The sequence below is a fragment of the Octopus bimaculoides genome, chromosome 8 (genome assembly GCF_046866305.1).
Source record: "Octopus bimaculoides isolate indiv1 chromosome 8, ASM4686630v1, whole genome shotgun sequence".
Classification (NCBI taxonomy): domain Eukaryota; kingdom Metazoa; phylum Mollusca; class Cephalopoda; order Octopoda; family Octopodidae; genus Octopus; species Octopus bimaculoides.
The window spans coordinates 7045266-7065550 of NC_142935.1; the positions used below are offsets into that span (position 1 = coordinate 7045266).

General features: G+C 40.6%; 1 protein-coding gene across 2 annotated transcripts in view; it reads right to left on the reverse strand.

The window, feature by feature from the left end:
* Positions 1-18729, reverse strand: part of LOC106871606 (ADP-ribosylation factor-related protein 1) — a 25991-nt gene extending 7262 nt beyond the window's left edge. The window contains exons 1-6 of one of the 2 annotated variants that reach the window (XM_089356060.1): positions 17118-18729; positions 15425-15630; positions 8294-8386; positions 7237-7324; positions 5328-5410; positions 4271-4352 (exon numbers count right to left, since the gene is read on the reverse strand). In XM_089356060.1, the coding sequence (XP_089212186.1) occupies positions 4271-4352; positions 5328-5410; positions 7237-7324; positions 8294-8386 (346 nt within the window). In that variant the 5' untranslated portion in view covers positions 15425-15630; positions 17118-18729. Of the gene's footprint in view, positions 1-4270; positions 4353-5327; positions 5411-7236; positions 7325-8293; positions 8387-14603; positions 14730-15424; positions 15631-17117 lie in introns of those variants that run through there. The other variant, XM_014918159.3, reaches the window with a different exon arrangement.
* Between the last annotated feature and the right edge of the window lie 1556 nt (positions 18730-20285).

The window sequence follows — 20285 nt, forward strand, 5'->3', positions numbered from 1 at the left end:
AGCAATACAAAGCATTTGTAACGACAAAAAATAAAATACCATTTCTAACCAAAAAAATAAACTAATTTCATAAAGTAGCTTTTAGTCTAAGTAACATTTGATGAAAGAAACGTTTTTTGATATTTCAGCTGACAGGGAACTGATTTTGAAGGAAAGATATGAGAATCAGAAAATGGCTAATATTCTTAAGAAAAAGAAAAATAGGGGTGGGGGGGCGGGAGGCTGTAAAGACCCTTCCTGAGTCATATAGACTCATAAGGGTCAGTTTCCTGGTTTCTGTGGCATTTATATTCTCCCCTGGATAGGACGCCAGTCTGTCTCAAGGTTACTCACTTTTTGCCAACTGAGTGGAGTGACGTGAAATGAAGTGTTTTTCGCCAGAACACAACATGTTGCCTGGTCCAGGGGTTGAAACTATGATCTTATGATGATGAGTCCAACACCCCTAACCCCTAGGCCACATGTCTTCTCTATTCATAAGGTTACCAGAACTATAAATGATATATCCGAGATGCAGGCGTGAGTGTGCGGCAAGAAGTAATGGGAATATAAATAAACCAACACCAGTTGTCAAGCAGCGGGGGGGGGGGGGGGGGGTAAGACAAATATATACACCCTCCACACATACACATATACAATAGACCCCCACCTCACTGAAGACAAACTGAGCTTTCAGCTTTTGCCAAACATCTCACACAAATGATTTGTTTACTAAGATCAAATATTTGGGGTGTGCAGCAAATTGAAGTTGTTCGAACAGGTACACAGTATGCCACGCATCAGGGGTTAAAGTGCACAACAACAAAATGCATCACTTGGTCTAGGAATTGAAACCACGATCTTGTGGTAGTGAACAGAACAACCTAACCACTGTACTCTTTTTATTGATTTTATTGTGGTAAGTAGCTTGCTTAAAAACCACATGGTTCCGGGTTCAGTCCCACTGCATGGCACCTTGGGCAAGTGTCTTCTACTATAGCCTCGGGCCGACCAAAGCCTTGTGAGTGGATTTGGTAGACGGAAACTGAAAGAAGCCCGTCGTATATATGTATATATATGTGTGTGTGTGTCTGTGTTTGTCCCCCCAACATCGCTTGACAACCGATGCTGGTGTGTTTACGTCCCCGTAACTTAGCGGTTCGGCAAAAGAAACCGATAGAATAAGTACTAGGCTTACAAAAGAATAAGTCCTGGGGTCGATTTGCTCGACTAAAGGTGGTGCTCCAGCATGGCCGCAGTCAAATGACTGAAACAAGTAAAAGAGTAAACGAATATGAATATATATATATATATATATATATATATATATATATATATATATATATATATATATATATATATATATATATATATATATATATATATATATATATATATATATATATATATAGGTGCAGGCATGGCTGTGTGGTAAGAAGCTTACTTCCCAACCACATGGTTCCAGTTTCAGTCCCACTGCATGGCACCTTGGGCAAGTGTCTTCTGCTATAGCTCGGGCCGACCAAAGCCTTGTCGGTGGATTGGTAGATGGAAATTGAATGAAGCACAATATATGTGTGTGTGTGTGTGTTTGTTCTCCACAACCACTTGACAACTGGTGTTGGTGTGTTTACATCCCCATAACATAGCAGTTTGATAAAATACACCAATGGAATATATACCAAACTTTAAAAAAAAAGAGTACTGGATTCGATTCGTTGAACTAAAATTCTTTAAGGTGGTGCCCCAGTATGGCCACAGTCTAATGACTGAAACAAGTCACAGATGAAAGATATATATAAATAAATAAATATATATATATATATATATATATATATATATATATATATATATATATATATATATAGCCCAAAACTTTCGGAGAGATGGGGCCAGTCGATTAGATCATTCCCAGTATGCAACTGATATTTAATTTATCAACCCTGAAAGGATGAAAGGCAAAGTCGACCTCGGCAGAATTTGAACTCAGAACATAAAGACAGACGAAATACCGCTAAACATTTCACCCGGCATGCTAACATTTCTGCCAGCTCGTTGCCTTATGTCACAAGGCATTCATTGGCATCAAAAATATTGCAGAAGACACTTGCCCAAGGTGCCACACACTAGGACTGAACCCTAAATTACACGGTTGTAAATTGAGCTTCTTAACCGTACAGCCATGGCTTTGCTTAAAATATTCTTTGCAACAATTATAAATTCTTTTAGTTTGCTTACACTTTTCACACTCATTTCTAACCTTGCTGTGTCTTATTCTTTCATTCCTTCAGTCATTAATTACCATTCCATTCACATTATTTCCTCTGTGGAACAACACAAAAGAGAATTACCAATTTTGGCAAATAAAGCACTGGAAACGCCAAAAAGACCCAGTTGAGAATATTTTTCAATCTGTGTTCTACTTCTTAAAGATATCGAGGACCATATACTAAACTTTGGCAGACAGGCGGAATGGTAACTTTATAATTAGGCAGAAAGATGGAATAAGAAAAGAGTAATTATCAAATGATGACAACGCATCACTTTTGAAATCTCAGAACAAAACAGAAGAGAAAAAAGACAAAGGTGGCGTTGTAAATATATTTCTTTTCTGTAAATATAAACAAAAACACACTCACACATATATATATATATTCTTTTATTTGTTTCAGTCATTTGGCTGTGGCCATGCTGGAGCACCACCTTTAGTCAAACAAATCAACCCCAGGACTTGTTCTTTGTAAGCCTAGTACTTATTCTATCGTAAACACACCAGCATCGGTTGTCAGGCGATGTTGGGGGGACAAACACTGACACACAAACAAACACACACACACACAGATATATATATATATATATATATATATATATGCGATGTGCTTCTTTCAGTTTCTGTCTACTAAATCCACTCACAAGGCCTTGGTCGGCCCGAGGCTATAGTAGAAGACACTTGCCCAAAGTGCCATGTAGTGCGACTGAACCGAGAACAAAGTGGTTGGAAAGCAAGCTACTTACCACACAGCCACTCCTGCGCCTATATATATACACACATATATATACACCCACACACAAACAGAAATATACATGTATGTATATAGATAAACAGACAGACAAACACCCATGGTGGTGGCATGTAAAGAATATCATTCAAGTGTTGGGCCTCACAGAGACAATGACCAAGACCTTTGGCATTATGTCATGCTTGAGAAGAAGACCCATCAAGCTGAGCAAAATCGCAGTCACAGCAGATACTGGTGTCACATAAATGGCACCTGTGTCGGTGGCACGTAAAAGCACCCATTACATTCTCGGAGTGGTTGGCATTAGGAAGAGCATCCAGCCATAGAAAAACCATGCCAAATCAGACAGGATCCTGGCGCAGCCGTCCAGCTTGCCAGTCCTGCTCAAACTGTCCAACCCATGCCAGCATGGACAACAGACGTTAAATGATGATGATATATACATATATGTGCATAAGCAGATGCATATATATTCACACATACATATGTAATCGACTCATCCCCACCCACAAAATGAGCAGAATATTTGCTGTAGCCCATCTTTTATACCAAGATATGCTGTAGCCTATCTTATTATTATTATCATTATCGTTATTATTATTATTATTATTATTATTATATTAATTTCACAGCCTGCTTGTGAAATTAATATGCAAGTAGCTGAGCACTCCACAGACATGTTTACCCCTTAATGTAGTTCTCGTGGAGAGTCAGCGTGACAGACAATGTGACAGGGCTGGCCCCTTTTGAATTACAGGTACAATTCATTTTTGCCAGCTGGGTGGACTGGAGTAAAGTGAAAAAAAGTGAAATAAGGTTTCCCATGAAGGAATTGAACTCGCGACTATAGGTCTTTCTGTGATAAAAGTTCTCAGGTAGCTAAACGATGATACCTGCTTGAAACAGAAGAGGGTTGGAACAACTCTGATCATAGGTCTGTTCAATCTAACAGCTTTGAGTGGGGATAAAACAACAAAAAACACAAATAAAAATTCTAATTAACAATAAAAATATTCTTTGTTACTCTAGGCACAAGGCCCGAAATTTTGGAGGAGGGGCATGTCGACCCCAGTATGCAACTGGCACTTAATTTATTGACCCCGAAAGGATGAAAAGCAAAGTCGACCTTGACGGAATTTGAACTCAGAACGTAAAGACAGATGAAATACTGCTAAGCAGTTCACCCAGCATGCTAACGATTCTGCCAGCTCACCACCTTTTAACAATAAAAATATTATAAAACAAAGGAAACTCAGAGAATGGCTACATACCGAAGGCTTCTTTCGATTCGTCTAATCTTTCTGTATCTGAAGAATCCACAATGTAGATGATAGCATGTGACTCGGCATAATACTAAAATGGAAAAGAGGAAGATAATCACTTAGTGTGTGTGTGTGTGTGTGTGTGTGTGTGTGTGCGTGTGTGTCTGTCTGTGTGTGTGCGTGTATACATCAGTGTTTCCCAACCTTTTTACCCTTGCATAACCCTTCAAATAAATTACATGTCCCAAGGAATCCCTGCACAAAAAAAAATGGTAAATTACTATTTGTAAATCGCACGAGAGATATTCAGTAACGGTATTTTGGAGTAAAGATTGTTTGCCAACATAACATGGCAGTCCTGGTTTAGGACGAATGTTGCTGTAATTTAGCCCCAGGAGAAATAGTCTCCAGCTGGCCATACGACACGATCTGTGTCCTTATATTTTCGACCAAGGGAATCTAGCACCCCAACTCAGCTCAAAACACAGATACACAGATATTGTTTTGAGCTGAGTCGGGGTGGCTAGATTCTCTTGTTCAAAAATATAAGGAACACAGATCGTGTCGTATTGCCAACTGGAGATGATGTCTCCTGGGGCTAAATTACAGCAACATTCGTCCTAACCCAGGACTGCCATGTTATGTTGGCAAACAATCTTTACTCCAAAAGAAATTGTATACCATATCTTTTGTTTTGTTATTAATACAGTAGCTTTGATGCCGGAGGTCTCCAATAGCACAGAGCCAGCAAATGAAACGTCGATACAGATCACCATTTGTAACTCAGAGCTTCTTTCATTCAAAACAACCACGTAAATGTTTGCTAGTCTATACATACCGTTTGCCTGTTTAAATTATAAGAAGGGAAATAACTTTAAAAAGGGACGTAACTCAAGCAATATTTCATAGAGATTAAAGAAATCTGTACCAGACAGAAATAGCAACCAATTTAACCTCCTTTCCCGAAATTGCTGGCTTTCTGCCAAAACCCGAAACTGATATTTTTACCAATATTGGAACTGTGTTGTCAAAGAGTAGAAGGAAACTGTATTCTAATTCCACTTACTTTGTCCCACAATGACTGCAGTTCTTCCTGTCCGCCAAGATCCCAGAAATTTAGCCGCACGCTTCCGATGTCGATTTTTCCAACTGAATAAAGAATGATAAGGAAAACAAAAGGAATTTATTATATATATATATACATTTACACACACACACACACAAATATATGCATACATGTATACATATTTGTACATGTATATATACATAGATGTCTGTGTATGTGTATTATATATTTATAGATACACACACATACACAAATAGTCATGCTTACATACACACACACATATATTATATATAAATATATATATATAAACACATGCACACATATATAGGAATACGCACACACACACACACACACATATACATATGAATATATATAATATATAAACACATACAAACATACATATAAGTGTGTGTGTGTGTGTTTACATATTTGAATTCTCAAATGGGAGAAAAAAGAACTCAATCCGAATAACATGACGTAAAACACAGGGACAGACCTTAAAGGACCGTTTTTAATACAATTAAAGAGGGTTCTACAATTTATACACCTTTCAGACAAGTCCCACACCAAATATCATGAAGATTCATAGGAATCATTATTAAACGGAATAAACCTTTTGTTGTCTTCTCATTAATAAAGAGGCAAATATTTTTTGGCAAATTGTAGGGACCTATTACTGGAGGGTAATAGGTCCTCCTACAGTTTGACGATCACAAGTTAAGCAACCGCTTCTCTAAAACCTTCCTAGCAGCAGCAGCAGTAGTAGTAGTAAGTAGTAGTAGTAGGAGTAGTAGTAGTAGTAAGTAGTAGTATGCGGGTCTGTACTGTAACAGAATGTTGCGGCATCCATCATTTGTTGTTGATTCTTACAATTCCTGGTAGCGGATGATGCTTCGTCTCCAACTGACCATACGACATGATCTGTGTCCTTATATTGTGAGAGTTACAAATAATAATTTTCTAATTTATTGATCAGTGACCAGTTGTCACTTTGAAAACTATATATTTCGAACGGGAATTTAACAGCGCCACCTCTAGCCAATCAGTTATTCTGTGCTGATGAAGGGAAATAACCCGGAAATCGCAATACACAGATATTGTTTTGAGCTGAGAGGTGGGTGCTAGATTCCCTTGGTCGAAAATATAAGGACATAGATTGTGTCGTATAGCCAGCTGGAGACGATGTCTCCTGGGGCTAAATTACAGCAACATTCGTCCTAAACCAGGACTGCCATGTTATATTGGCAAACAATCTTTACTACAAAGTACTGTTGCTGAATATCTCATGTTGAGAGATTTAAAAATAGTAATTTTCTAGCATGTCGAAAATTACAATAAATACAAGGGACAAAGTACTGAAGGATGACCTCAGTACATTGACCCTTTCAGATGAGATGACAAAGTACTGAGATAGCTGGGGCTTTGCTGTACGCAAGAAGACCCATCCTCCACAGCAGAAGTGCTAAAGCAACTCCCCCTGGTGAAGAGGACTGGCCCTACAAAAAGCACACATGCCAGTGTCACGTGACAGCAGTTGTGCTGGTGCGATATTAAAGGCACCCATCACTTACTGTAAAATGGCTGGCATTAAAGAGAGCGTCCGGCCATAGAAACCAAGCCAAATCAGACCAGAACCTGATGCAGCTCTTCGATTTACCAGCACTGGTCAAACTGTCCAACCCATGCCAGCATGGAAAACACATGTTAAATGATGATGATGATTTATAACTATTTGCAATTTTCAAGATATTACGTGTTACAGAAAACCCTTCTGGTTCCTCAACCAAGGTGGTAGTCAGTCATTTGAAATAAATAAGTAACTGAATATATTTATTAAATTTTTAAAGTATGTTTCTTTATGGGTTTTTTTGGGGGGGAGGGGGTTATTTTTTGCCCCATCTCTACTCACTGTTTAGTCCGACAGTTGTTGTGATTTTGCTTTGGTTCATCCCTTTATATTTCCGATTGAACTTCGTCTTGGTTTGTTCAAGGTAAGTCTGAAATAGAGAGGTGACGGACCATTAAGACAGGTTCTTTGATATTGCAGCAGCAGACATTGTAAAGAACTTAATAAAAACACAAACACAGGTTGTTTTCCAAACTTTATAAATTACAAATTAATTTTAGAAAGGTGTGGGAGTGTGGTAAAACATTTGCTTCCCAACCACATGGTTCCAGGTTCAATCCCATTGCATGACACCTTGGGGAAGTGACTTCTACAAGGTTCAGCTCATCAGATGATGAACTTAAAGATGGACGAAATGCTTGAAGATATTTTGTCCAGAGTGTTAATGATTCTGGCAGCTTGCTATTTTAATAAGGATAATAATAATAATAATCCTTTCTACTGAAGGCACAAGGCCTCAAATTTGGTACTTAATTTATTGACCCTGAAAGGATGAAAGGCAAAGTCGATCTCGGCGGAATTTGAATAATAATAATGATGATGATGATGATGATAACAGTAATAATAATAATAATAATAATAATAATAATAATAATAATCCTTTCTATTGGAAGCACAAGGCCTCAGATTTGGGGGAAGGGATTAAGTCGATTACATTGAACCCAGTGCATAACTGGTACTAATTTTATCGACCCAGAAAGGATGAGAGGCAAAGTCGATCACGGCGGAATTTGAATAATAATAATAATAATAATAATAATAATAATAATAATAATAATAGTGTTTCAAATTTTGGTACAAGGTCAGTAATTTGAGTGGAGGGGTAGGTCAATTAGATTGATTCCAGTCCCTGACTGGTACTTTATTTCATCTACCCTTATACGATGAATGGTAGAATCAACCTCGGCAGTAGGTAAAAACCTTAAGAAATGCTGTTAAGCAGTTTGTTCAAAGAGCTAATGATTCTGACAGTTTGTGTCACCTTTAATTAAAATGTAAATAATGCAAAAAACAAAAAAAAAAAAATGTTTAAAAGTAATTTCAGCCTGTATGTTCTTACCGTTTTTCCGGCATTATCCAAACCAAGAATTAAGACAAAGTATTCTTCCTTTTGGAACAGATACTTCCAAAAACCAGACAGAAGTGTGTACATCTGAAGAATCAAAGAAAATCCAAGAATGAATCATAAATTACAAAAGGTAAGTTAACCAGACAGACAGACAGAGACAGACAGACAGACAGACAGAGGAAAGGATGGTCATTGACAGCAAAACTTACAGCCATGTGTGTGTATTTATTATATATATATATATATATATACGTACACACACACACACACATATATATGTAAGGAAACGACCGTGCGAACTCAAAAAGGAGATATGGTGACAAATGGAAAAACAGAGGACTCCTTTTATTTAAACGTGTCACACGGTTGAACACACAATAATATATCAAATGATGATATACATGATATGTTATATGACGATAACATAGATGACCAGTAATGAAAGACCACAACCGTATAAGATGAATAACAGAGATATTTATTGTAGCGTTAAAGATGTATGTCTGTGTGAGAGTGTGAATGCGACATATAAGAACATAATCAAAGACAGGCCGTCGTACAAAGAAAAGTGTGTATGTGAGTGATACATGTGTGTATGAGTGTTTACAGCAGATGGAAAGAGAGTCAATAACACGTGAGCAATTATACCAGTTCTTTAGTACACTATAGGAAAAGTTCTGTATGTGAAAGCGAGGAGGCTGAGTGTGGCAGAGCTGATCACTAGTTGTGATGTCGTGGCATCGATGCCGGGCCGTGATTCTTGTTATACAGATGTTCGTCGTTTGGCAGAGCTTATCACTAGTTGTGTTTTGGCTTCGATGCCAGGGCCTTGAGGACAGACGTTTATCGCAGGCTGAAATCTCTTGTCTGTTTATTATCGTGGTGAAGCTAAGTCACCTAACAGAGTCGAAGAGAGAGATGTGTGCCGCGGTGGTTTAGTTTGGTGTACATAGAAAGTCGTGTTGACGCTGGTGGAGATTGATGCTTGGTAGTAATCGTGTTGGTCATGACGATGTTGCTGGTTAGTAGTCGTAGACTTGTATTGCTGATGCGGCGACGGTGGTGGTCATCGTTGGCTGGACGAAGCTGTTGAAGTGGTCGCTGGCTGATTGTTGCTGCTGCTGTCGTGTGGTACACGGAACAGTTCTCAAAGAGAAACTGGACCGAGACAAATTTGTTGGGTATGAGTTGATCTATTTATAGCGAATTATCGCCTCACCAGATATCAGAAATATACTCTATCACGTGACCTTATTAAGGGCTGTGATTGGTCAGTTTGCGTTCTGGCGGGAATGGTTCGAAGAATTTGCCGCTTCAAATAATAATCAGTCACGTGATGACAAGGCTGGTGTTTTCCCCTACGTTCGCATTTGTTTATATTTAAATGAGAAGAATGGCGATAGCAGTTTTGTATCTAGTGACGATAGGTAGTTTCACTACATATATATATATCATCATCATCATCGTTTAACGTCCGCTTTCCATGCTAGCATGGGTTGGACGATTTGACTGAGGACTGGTGAAACCGGATGGCAACACCAGGCTCCAATCTAATTTGGCAGAGTTTCTACAGCTGGATGCCCTTCCTGACGCCAACCACTCAGAGAGTGTAGTGGGTGCTTTTACGTGTCACCCGCACGAAAACGGCCACGCTCGAAATGGTGTCTTTTATGTGCCACCCACACAAGCCAGTCCAGGGGCACTGGCAACGATCTCGCTCGAAAATCCTACGGGAGCCAGTCAGGCGGTACTGGCAATGGCCACGTTCAAAATGGTGCATCTCATGTGCCACCCGCACAAGAACCAGTCCAGGGGCACTGGCAACGATCTTACTTGGCTTGCCGGGTCTTCTCACGCACAGCACATTTCCAAAGGTCTCAGTCAGTAGTCATCGCCTCGGTGAGGCCCAATGTACGAAGGTCTTGCCTCACCACCTCAGCCCAGGTCTTCCTGGGCCTACCTCTTCCACGGGTTCCCTCAACTGTTAGGGTGTGGCACTTTTTCACGCAGCTATCCTCATCCATTCTCACCACATGTCCATACCAGCGCAATCGTCTCTCTTGCACGCCACAACTGATGCTTCTAATGTTCAGCTTTTCTCTCAAGATACTTACACTCTGACGGGTATTCACATTGACATTACACATCCAACGGAGCATACTGGCTTCATTCCTTGCGAGCTTACGTATGTCCTCAGCAGTTACAGCCCATGTTTCACTGCCATGTAGCATGGCTGTTCGTACGCATGCGTCATCCAGTCTGCCTTTTACTCTGAGTGAGAGTCCCTTTGTCGCCAGCAGGGGTAAGAGCTCTCTAAACTTTGCCCAGGCTATTCTTATTCTAGCAGCTACACTTTCAGCGCACCCCCCCCCCCCCCACTACTAACTTGGTCGCCCAGATAGCGGAAGCTATCGACTACCTCTAGTTTTTCACCCTGGAATGAGATAGAAGTTGTTTCCTGTTTGTTTACAGTCTGTATTGCACCTGAACATCTGCCACAAACAAAAACTAACTTGCTAGTTAACCTGCCTTTGATGTTGCTGCACCTCTTATGTGTCCATAGCTTGCACCGGGTACATCTTATAGAGTTACTACCTACTCCTTTTCTACATACTGAGCAGGGCCATCTACCTGAAGGGGTTTGTGTTTTATCTACCTTCCTACTTATTAGGATTTTGGTTTTAGCTAGGTTGACTCTAAGGCCCTTCAATTCTAGACCTTGCTTCCACACCTGAAACTTCTCCTCTAGTTCTGATAGTGACTCCGCAATTAGGGCAAGGTCATCAGCATAGAGGAGCTCCCAGGGGCAACCTGTCTTGAACTCCTCTGTGATTGCCTGGAGGACTATGATAAATAAGAGGGGGCTGAGGACGGAACCTTGGTGGACCCCTACCTCTACCCGGAATTCATTGCTGTACTCATTTCCAACCCTCACCTTACTGGCAGCATCTCTGTACATGGCTCGCACAGCTCTCACTAACCATTCTTCTATCCCAAGTTTCCTCATTGACCACCAGATAAGGGATCGGGGGACCCTGTCAAAGGCTTTCTCCATGTCAACGAAAGCCAGGTACAGAGGTTTATCCTTAGCTAGGTATTTCTCCTGCAACTGTCTCACTAGAAATAAGGCATCAGTAGTGCTTTTACCTGGCACGAACCCAAACTGCATCTCATCTAAATTGATTCGCTCCCTAATTAGTTGGGCTATGACCCTCTCTGTAACTTTCATAACCTGATCTAACAGCTTGATGCCTCTGTAATTATTTGTAGGGGTGGGTATCCAGTTTTTGTCTTAAATTCATACTTATTCATTTTCTAAGCTTCCTAAATTCATGCTACGTACATACTCCATTCACCTAGATTTCACCGCTCCCTTATATATATATATTGGTTCAAACAAGAAAAACCGATATTGTGTTACTGGACGCTCGGGAAAGGAAAGAAAGAGAATTTGACGTTTCGAGCGGAGCTCTTTGTCGGAAACATAGGACAGTCCAAAGAAGAGAAGACGGAGGAAGAAAAAATCGCCAACGATATCCACGAGGTTTTATATATGTGTATATATATATATATATATATATATATATATATATATATAGATATATATATATACATGTATGTATTTGTATGTGTGTTTGTTCCCACTCCATCGCTTGACAACCAATGTTGGTGTTTGCATCTCTATAACTTAGCTGTTCAGCAAAAGGTACCAATAGAATAAGCACTAGGCTGAAAAAAAATAAGTCGTGGGGTGGATTTGTTCGACTAAAGGCAGTGCTCCAGCATGACCACAGTCAAATGGCTGAAACAAGTAAAAGAATAAAAAGGATACACATTTCCTGATAATGTTGAATTATAAAAATATGATTGTTTTTTTTTGTTTGTTTTTGAACATTAAATGTACTTATTCTACATTAAATGTACTTATTCTATCGGTCTCTTTTGCCGAACCACTAGGTTACAGGGATGTAAACACACCATCATCAGTTGTCAAGCATTAGTGGAGGGACAGATACACACACACACACACACACACACACACACACACACACACACATATATGACAGGCTGCTTTCAGTTTCTGTCAACCAAATCCACTCACACGACTTTGGTTGGTTTGAGGCTATAGTTGAAGACACTTGCCCAAGGTACCATGCAGTGGGAATGAACCCGGAACCATGTGGTTGAGAAGCAAGCTTCTTACCACACAGCCACTCCTGGAGCACCACCTTGAAGGTTTTTTTTTAAGTCAAAGAAATCGACCCCAGGACTTATTCTCTGTAAGCCTGATACTTATTCTATCGGTCTCTTTTGCCAAACCACTAAGTTATGGGGATGTAAACATACCAACATTGGTTGTCAAGCGATGGTGAGGGGATGAACAGACACAAAGACACACACATAAAAATACACACACTCACACACACATATGTATATATGTATACATATATACGATGGACTTCTTTCACTTTCCGTCTACCAAATCCACTCACAAGATTTTGGTCAGCCCAAGACTATAGTAGAACACATTTACCCAATGTGCCACACAGTGGGACTGAACCCAAAACAATGTAGTTGGGAAGCAAGCTTCTTACCACATAGCCACACCTGATGTAGGGGTTTCCAATAGTGGTCTCAGAGAGTAGCGTCCCTGCTTTCCTGAGCTAGTTTGCCACTACATTTCTTAAAAATCGTAGCAGAGGTCTCGGTCTCGGGACCACTCATGTCTAGAAACTGAGGTTGGAGGGTAACCAAGGGCATGCTCCCTGTAGAAAATCCAGCTCCAAAAAGCCACAGGATAGCAAAGGAGAAGGGCACCAGCCAGCCCAAAGGTTGGGGTGGGCTGCACTTGCCTATCTCAGTTGTTATGCCATTGGGGTAGATCCGGCCACCCCCATCAACGGGGACAAAACTTAGATTTAAAATACTGTATGATGATGATGATGATGATGATGCACACACATACACACACACACATGTACATGTGCATGTATGTATATGCATATCACTGATTTAAAGTGCAACACAAACTAACATAAATTGTTAACAGCTAAACTAGTATGTATTAACTAATAGATAAACAAAATATAAATTGTGTAGACGATGATAATGATGATGATTTTTAATCCTCCTCCTCCTCTTTCTTATCATCATCATTCGTAAAAATTAGATTTTATTTTATGCTGTCCTACTTTTTACCCTTTTCTTTTTCTTTTTTGAATACCCAATGCTAATCAATACAAGTTGTAAACGTTTAGCCTCAAATTAGCCCTGGTTGAGGAAAACTCCGATTACATTGTCCAACAATCTTTTCTTTCTGTCTTTCTTTCTTTCTTTCTGAAACAGAGGTTGTAATTTGAAAGAAAGACACGGCTACTATTTCTAGTATGTCCAGCGACCACTTACAGTCACTGTCTCTAAGTCTCTCGTTGACCCGTTCGTAAAAACACGTTTGAAGTGGATGTATAAATATATATATATATATATATATATATATATATAGATGTATATGTGTCAATCTGTCAGTGTGAAGTGTGTGGGTGTGAATGGACATAGTCAAATACACGCACTGTGTCCACACACACTGTGTCCCATGTGTGTGTATGTTTATACAATCGTAGAGAGACAGTGAAGGCGGGTGACAGCGTGTACATATGAGTCAATGTACGAGGACGAACGTATAAATTATACACAATCGCAAACACATACACACGCGTGCATGAGTATATATATAACTGCGTGCGTGTGTGATTTCCTGTATATAAAGAGTGAGTTTATATATATATACAAATGGGGAAATAGTACTCAATAAATGTAAGTAGTTTATTAGAAGCTAAACTTCCTAGAATCGCAACTCAAAGAGTTTACTCTACAACAATTTTCAGGTTAATAATAATAATAATAATAATGATGATAATAAATACATATGTGAGTGTGTGTATGTATCTGTGTATGTTTACGTGTGTTTGTGTACGTAGTCACGCGTACAGTAGGTCAGACATACACGCATACACAGACACAGGTCCTGTTTAGGGAAGAGAAAACAATCGAAAACGTATCAAATACAATAAACAGGGGTCATTTAAAATGAAAAGAGAGGCAGGAAAAGCTAGACAGAGAAACAGAGAGACAGCAAATGCTGTGAGAATCGTTATTTTTTTCTCCTTTCTTTAATTGTTTTTGTTTCGTGTCGAAGAAACAAGACGAAAAAAATAGCTTCATTGTAATATAAGATATTGTAGGAGTAAAGGGAGGAATCGAAGATGTTGTGTTAGAAGAGATAATTTAAAATATTAATTACTGTCGGCTGGTGATGTGATGATAGCGCGATCGTCCAGAAGAAGAAGAGAACGGAAGAATAAATGAGAAAATCACTTCAGAGTTGAATGTTCCATTTCACTGTAACGTCCATTTTGTTGATACCCGTATGGAGAGGAAGGGACGGTAACTCGGGAAGGATTTGGTTGATAGTTGTGTCCCTTGTTTTGGTTGAGTGGATGATGGCGGAGAGAGAGAGAGAGAGAGAGAAAGAGAGAGAGAGAGAGAGACGAATGAGAGAGAGGGAGACGAATGAGAGGAAGGGGGATGAATGAGAGGGAGGAGAGACAGAAGAGAGAGGAAGACGATGAGAGGCAGACAGACAAATAGGCAGGCAGGCAGGCAGGCGGACACAAAGCGGGAGAGGAGGAAAATGAGAAAATAGAGGAAGAGGAGGAAGACAAGGGAGAGGAAGAGAGAAGAGGGAGAACGAGGGGGAGACAGTAACAGAGAGAGAGAGAGGATGAGAGAGAGTGTGTGAGAGACAATCAGACAGAGAGAGAGAGAGAGAGAGACAGACAGAAGAAAAGAGAGGAAGAGGGTAAGAGAAAGAGACGGAGCGAGAGAGAAGAGAGCAGAGGAAGAGAAAAAGAGGGAAGAGACACAAGACAGAGCGTGTGAGAGAGAAAAAGACAGACACAGACAAAGAGAAAGAGGAGAGACAGAAGAAGAGAGGGGGTGATAGTAAGAGAAAGGCGGGGAATACGGAAACAGAGAGATAGAGACACAGGGACGGAAAGTGGCAGGTAGACAGACAGGCAGACAGACAGATAGACAGACAGACAATTTGGTGAGATTAATTACCGTGAAGAAGGCGGCGAGCTGGCAGAGTGGTTAGCACGCCGGGCGAAATGCTTCGCAGTATTTCGTCTGCCGCTACGTTCTGAGTTCAGATTCCGCCGAGGTCGTCTTTGTCTTTCATCTTTCGGGGTCGATAAATTAAGTGCCAGTTGCGTACTGGAGTCGATCTAATCGACTGACCATCTCCCCGAAAATTTCTGGCCTTGTGCCTAGGGTAGAATAGAATCGTTAAAGCGTCAGACAAAATGTTTAGCGACATTTCTTCTGGCTCAAATTCCGCCGAGATAGACTTTGCCTTTCATCCTCTCAGGCTCGACAAAATCTACAAGCAGGACCACTTGAGTATTACAGTCAAATGCTGCTCTACAAACTCCTAGTACAGTGATACCTCGCAGTACGAGTTTAATTCGTTCCATGACCGAGCTTGTCTTATGATTTACTCGTTTTGCAAATCAGTTTCCCCCCACTGAAATTAACTAAAATATAATTAATCTATTCCAGACCCACAAAACTACTCAAAAATAATTTTTTATGGGTTTTAAAATGAAAAAAAGATAAAGTTACAAGTCAAATGACAATTATAAGCAAGAGAATACAAAAGAAATATGTAAACTGGTTTTATTAAACGAATTACTTTAAAGATGGTATGATTTGTGTTCTCGTATTGCGGGTTTCCCCTCGTACTTCAAGACAAAAATTCGCCCGAGTCTCGGCTCGTCCAGCAAATTACTCGTACAACGGTGCACTCGTACTGCGAGGTTCTACTGTATTTGATGTCGATATTTTAGTTCGATCGTTAGAACTCTTTTAAACCTTTAGCATTCGGATTACTCCGTCAAATGTAATGTTTATTCATTCACATCGTTTTGAATTAATCAGGGCTTCTGTCATAGCCTTGAGATTTTGATGATGTGCTTACTCTCTCTCTTTTACTCTTTTACTTGTTTCAGTCATTTGACTGCGGCCATGCTGGAGCACCGCCATAAGTCGAGCAAATCGACTCCGGGACTTACTCTTTGTAAGCCTAGTACTTATTCTATGGGTCTCTTTTGCCGAACCGCTAAGTGACGGGGACATAAACACCCCAGCATCGGTTGTCAAGCGATGCTAGGGGGACAAACACAGACACACAAACATACACACACACACATATATATACATATATACGACAGGCTTCTTTCAGTTTCCGTCTACCAAATCCACTCACAAGGCTTTGGTCGGCTCGAGGCTATGGTAGAAGACACTTGCCCAAGATGCCACGCAGTGGGACTGAACCCGGAACCAGGTGGTTGGTAAGCAAGCTACGTACCTCACATCCACTCCTGCGCCTATTGATTGCTTATTTATTCAATTACATTGTAGGGTAGGTGTGAGAGGCTAGATCTAACCGGTTTGCACTGAAAGCAGGTAGAATATTTATTCCGATATGACCGGTTCAAATGCTAAAGTGTTAGATTCGAGTGCTCACACACGCACAATAGCCATCAGTGAACCATAAAAAAACAAAAAACAAAAGAACTATGAAATTCCTTTATAATAATATTTATGTTAAAAATAAAAGTTATATCTATTTATTGCATTTCTGGCGGTATTATCTTTATATGGTGAAAGTTATGTTTCGCTAATAAAGACATAACACCGAATCACGTACTGAGTTATCTTCTCTTAACTTGCTAAATTATCATTAATCACTTACTAGTTTTTAACTTCTCGTTGTTTATCTATTTTCATCTGTTACAGGTTCCAGTCATTGGATTGCAGCCAATCTTTGGACTGAACGGTTCAGTCAACGAGTACTTATTATTTTTTTTTTTTTAATCTGTTTCTTATTCTATCGGTTTTACTTATTCTATCAGGCGCAAACAAGGACAGACAAAGGGATTAAGTCGATTATATCGACCCCAGTGCGTAACTGGTACTTATTTAATCGACCCCGAAAAGACGAAAGGCAAAGTCGACCTCGGCGGAATTTGAACTCAGACGAAATACCGCTAAGCATTTCGCCCGGCGTGCTAACGATTCTGCCAGCTCACCGCCTTGATATATTTCCCTGGCACCCTTGCATCCCATACAATACACATCCCAATTTCATTCCAGCCATCTGAGTAACTTGGGAATGGAAAGCTTAATATTATTCAGAACCTATGAAACGAGTATTAACTAAAAGACTGAAAAACAGGCAATTGACGTTAAGGACAAGCTTATGAAAATGCATTGGGCGGGCAAAGGTATAAGTATATCAACTATATTAACACTAACTCAGTAGAGGCGCAATGGCCCAGTAGTTAGGACAGCGGACTCACGGTCATAGGATCGCGGTTTCGATTCCCAGACCGGGCGTTGTGAGTGTTTATTGAGCGAAAACATCTGAGGCTCCGACAGGGGATGGTGACGAACCCTGCTGTACTCTTTCACTACAACTTTCTCTCATTCTTACTTTCTGTTTTGCCTGTAATTCAAAGGGTCAGCCTTGTCACACTGTGTCACGCTGAATATCCCCGAGAACTATGTTAAGGGTACACGTGTCTGTGGAGTGCTCAGCCACTTGCACGTTAATTTCACGAGCAGGCTGTTCCGTTGATCGGATCAACTGGAACCCTCAACGTCGTAAGCGACGGAGTGCCAACAATAAGACTAACTTAAGTGCTATATTTCATGCAGATGGCGTCTATAAGTATTTTCTTGTTTTGTTTTGTTTTTTCTCTCTCTCCTCCTCCCTTTCTCTCTATGGTCGACAATACGATATTATTTCTTAACGCTTTTGGCACGTAAAATATTTTTCTAGCTCAAATTTCGTTATTTGTTTTAAATTTGCATCTCTGAAGCGTCCTCTACTGTGAAAAGAAGGTTAATTATTTTTTATAGATAATGTTGTTTTGTTGAATTTCACTCCATTCCATTGACGATGTTTATGTAGGTAGGTATAGTATTCCATTCCAAAATTCTTGCATTTAAAATATTTCTTTGTGCGTATGTTTGGCTGTGTGTGTGGATTTCCTCGGCACGTGCGCAATCCAATCGTATGCATATAAGCATGAATGTATGTATGTATGTTTGTATGTATGTATGTATGTATGTATGTATGCATATGCAGTAGTAAGAAACTCTCAAGAGAGCTGAACAGCAGAATGTCTTCAGAGACGAGCCTTGCCTTGCCTCCTCAGGCAACTATTTCAGCCCTTAACTTCGTACACTCTAACGGGGCCGGGCCGCATCCAGACCATGACTCCTTGGGTACCCTTCTGCGGACATTTTTTACTCCCTGGGATATCAGAGACTTGTGCATTAAACTGTTTGGAGATTTCATCAACTTGGAACTCTTTGCTGTTCCAGCTTTCGAACTTACACTTAAGGAGATAACGTTAGTTGTCATGGTAGCGGTGAAACGACAACGCCACCACAATGACTCGCTGAGAGTTACTTCCCTTAGCGTTAAACTATAAATATTAGCCTTCAAACGGTATGGCGGTTGTTTTTGTTCCTCCTCGGCCAGACCCAGCCGGAACACCCCTCTGTTGTCTCTGGTATTGTCTTCAGGACTTTTGTCCTGTTCTTCTCAGACACTGAGAGTTGTTTTATCAGACTTGTACACAACAACTCTGGCTCCAACCTCTACGGAGCGAACCTTGACCCGGAAGTTCGCTTTACACAGGCTGTTGGCTAGACTGACGTATTATTCGGCCTTGAACACGTGAACTTCTTCTATCCTGCTTTCAAATGGCATTCACTTGCTTTGATGAACAAGAATGATGTACGATATCCAGCCTGAAGCCACTCTTCCTGATGATTTCTGGTTGTTCTGCTGATCCTGGAAAGTCTGTTGAGCACACCCGGTCATCCGCACGACCCAGAAGACTCCATTCCTATGCCCCAGATGGCATAGCTGTTCCTCGCCATGATTTGCTGCCTCCTACCGTGTAGAATGTTCCTGGAGATTCTGGTGCTATGGATTTTATTCTTGTCGTACTTGTCACCTAGTGGAGGCGCAATGGCCCAGTGGTTAGGGCAGCGGACTCGCAGTCATAGGATCGCGGTTTCGAATCCCAGACCGGGCGTTGTGAGTGTTTATTGATCGAATACACCTAAAGCTCCACTCTGTACTCTTTCACCACAACTTTCTCTCACTCTTTCTTCCTGTTTCTGTTGTACCTGTAATTCAAAGGGTCAGCCTTGTCACACTGTGTCACGCTGAATATCCCCGAGAACTACGTTAAGGGTACACGTGTCTGTGGAGTGCTCAGCCACTTGCACGTTAATTTCACGAGCAGGCTGTTCCGTTGATCGGGTCAACTGGAACCCTCATCGTCGTAACAGACGGAGTGCCAACAACAACTTATCACCTGTACTATCTCCTTCCTGAAGTACTTGATTGTACCTCTGTGTGTCTCTCCCTTGGGCTAATGCTACTCTGCAGAAGCTCAGAACGTGTTCCACTCTCTGTCTACCACAGCAGAGCGGACACACAGGATTATCTGATTTTCCCCACTTCGCCAGGTTCATATTCAAAAGCATGAGATCATCGACAGATTTGAAGATAAAACTTACTCTACGAAAGTTGTTAAACACCACAAGTCATTCCAACTGAAACACTTCACGTCGCCCATTGACTCTGTTCACTCTACTGTACTGCCTTCCAGAGTCCTATGGCATCCTCTTCTTTTTTTCACTTCCTGCAGATTCAGCTTCCCCTCATCTCTCTCTTGGCTTCTGACCACCATTTCATTCGTATTATGCCAAGTCCATGCTTACTGGCCTGAGTGTGTCCCATTATTGCTCTGATCATAAGGTTGCATACACCACCTTGTGGACTTTTCATTTCCTGCTTCTCATCATCTTGGGCCGGCTCGACCTCACGACCTTGTCT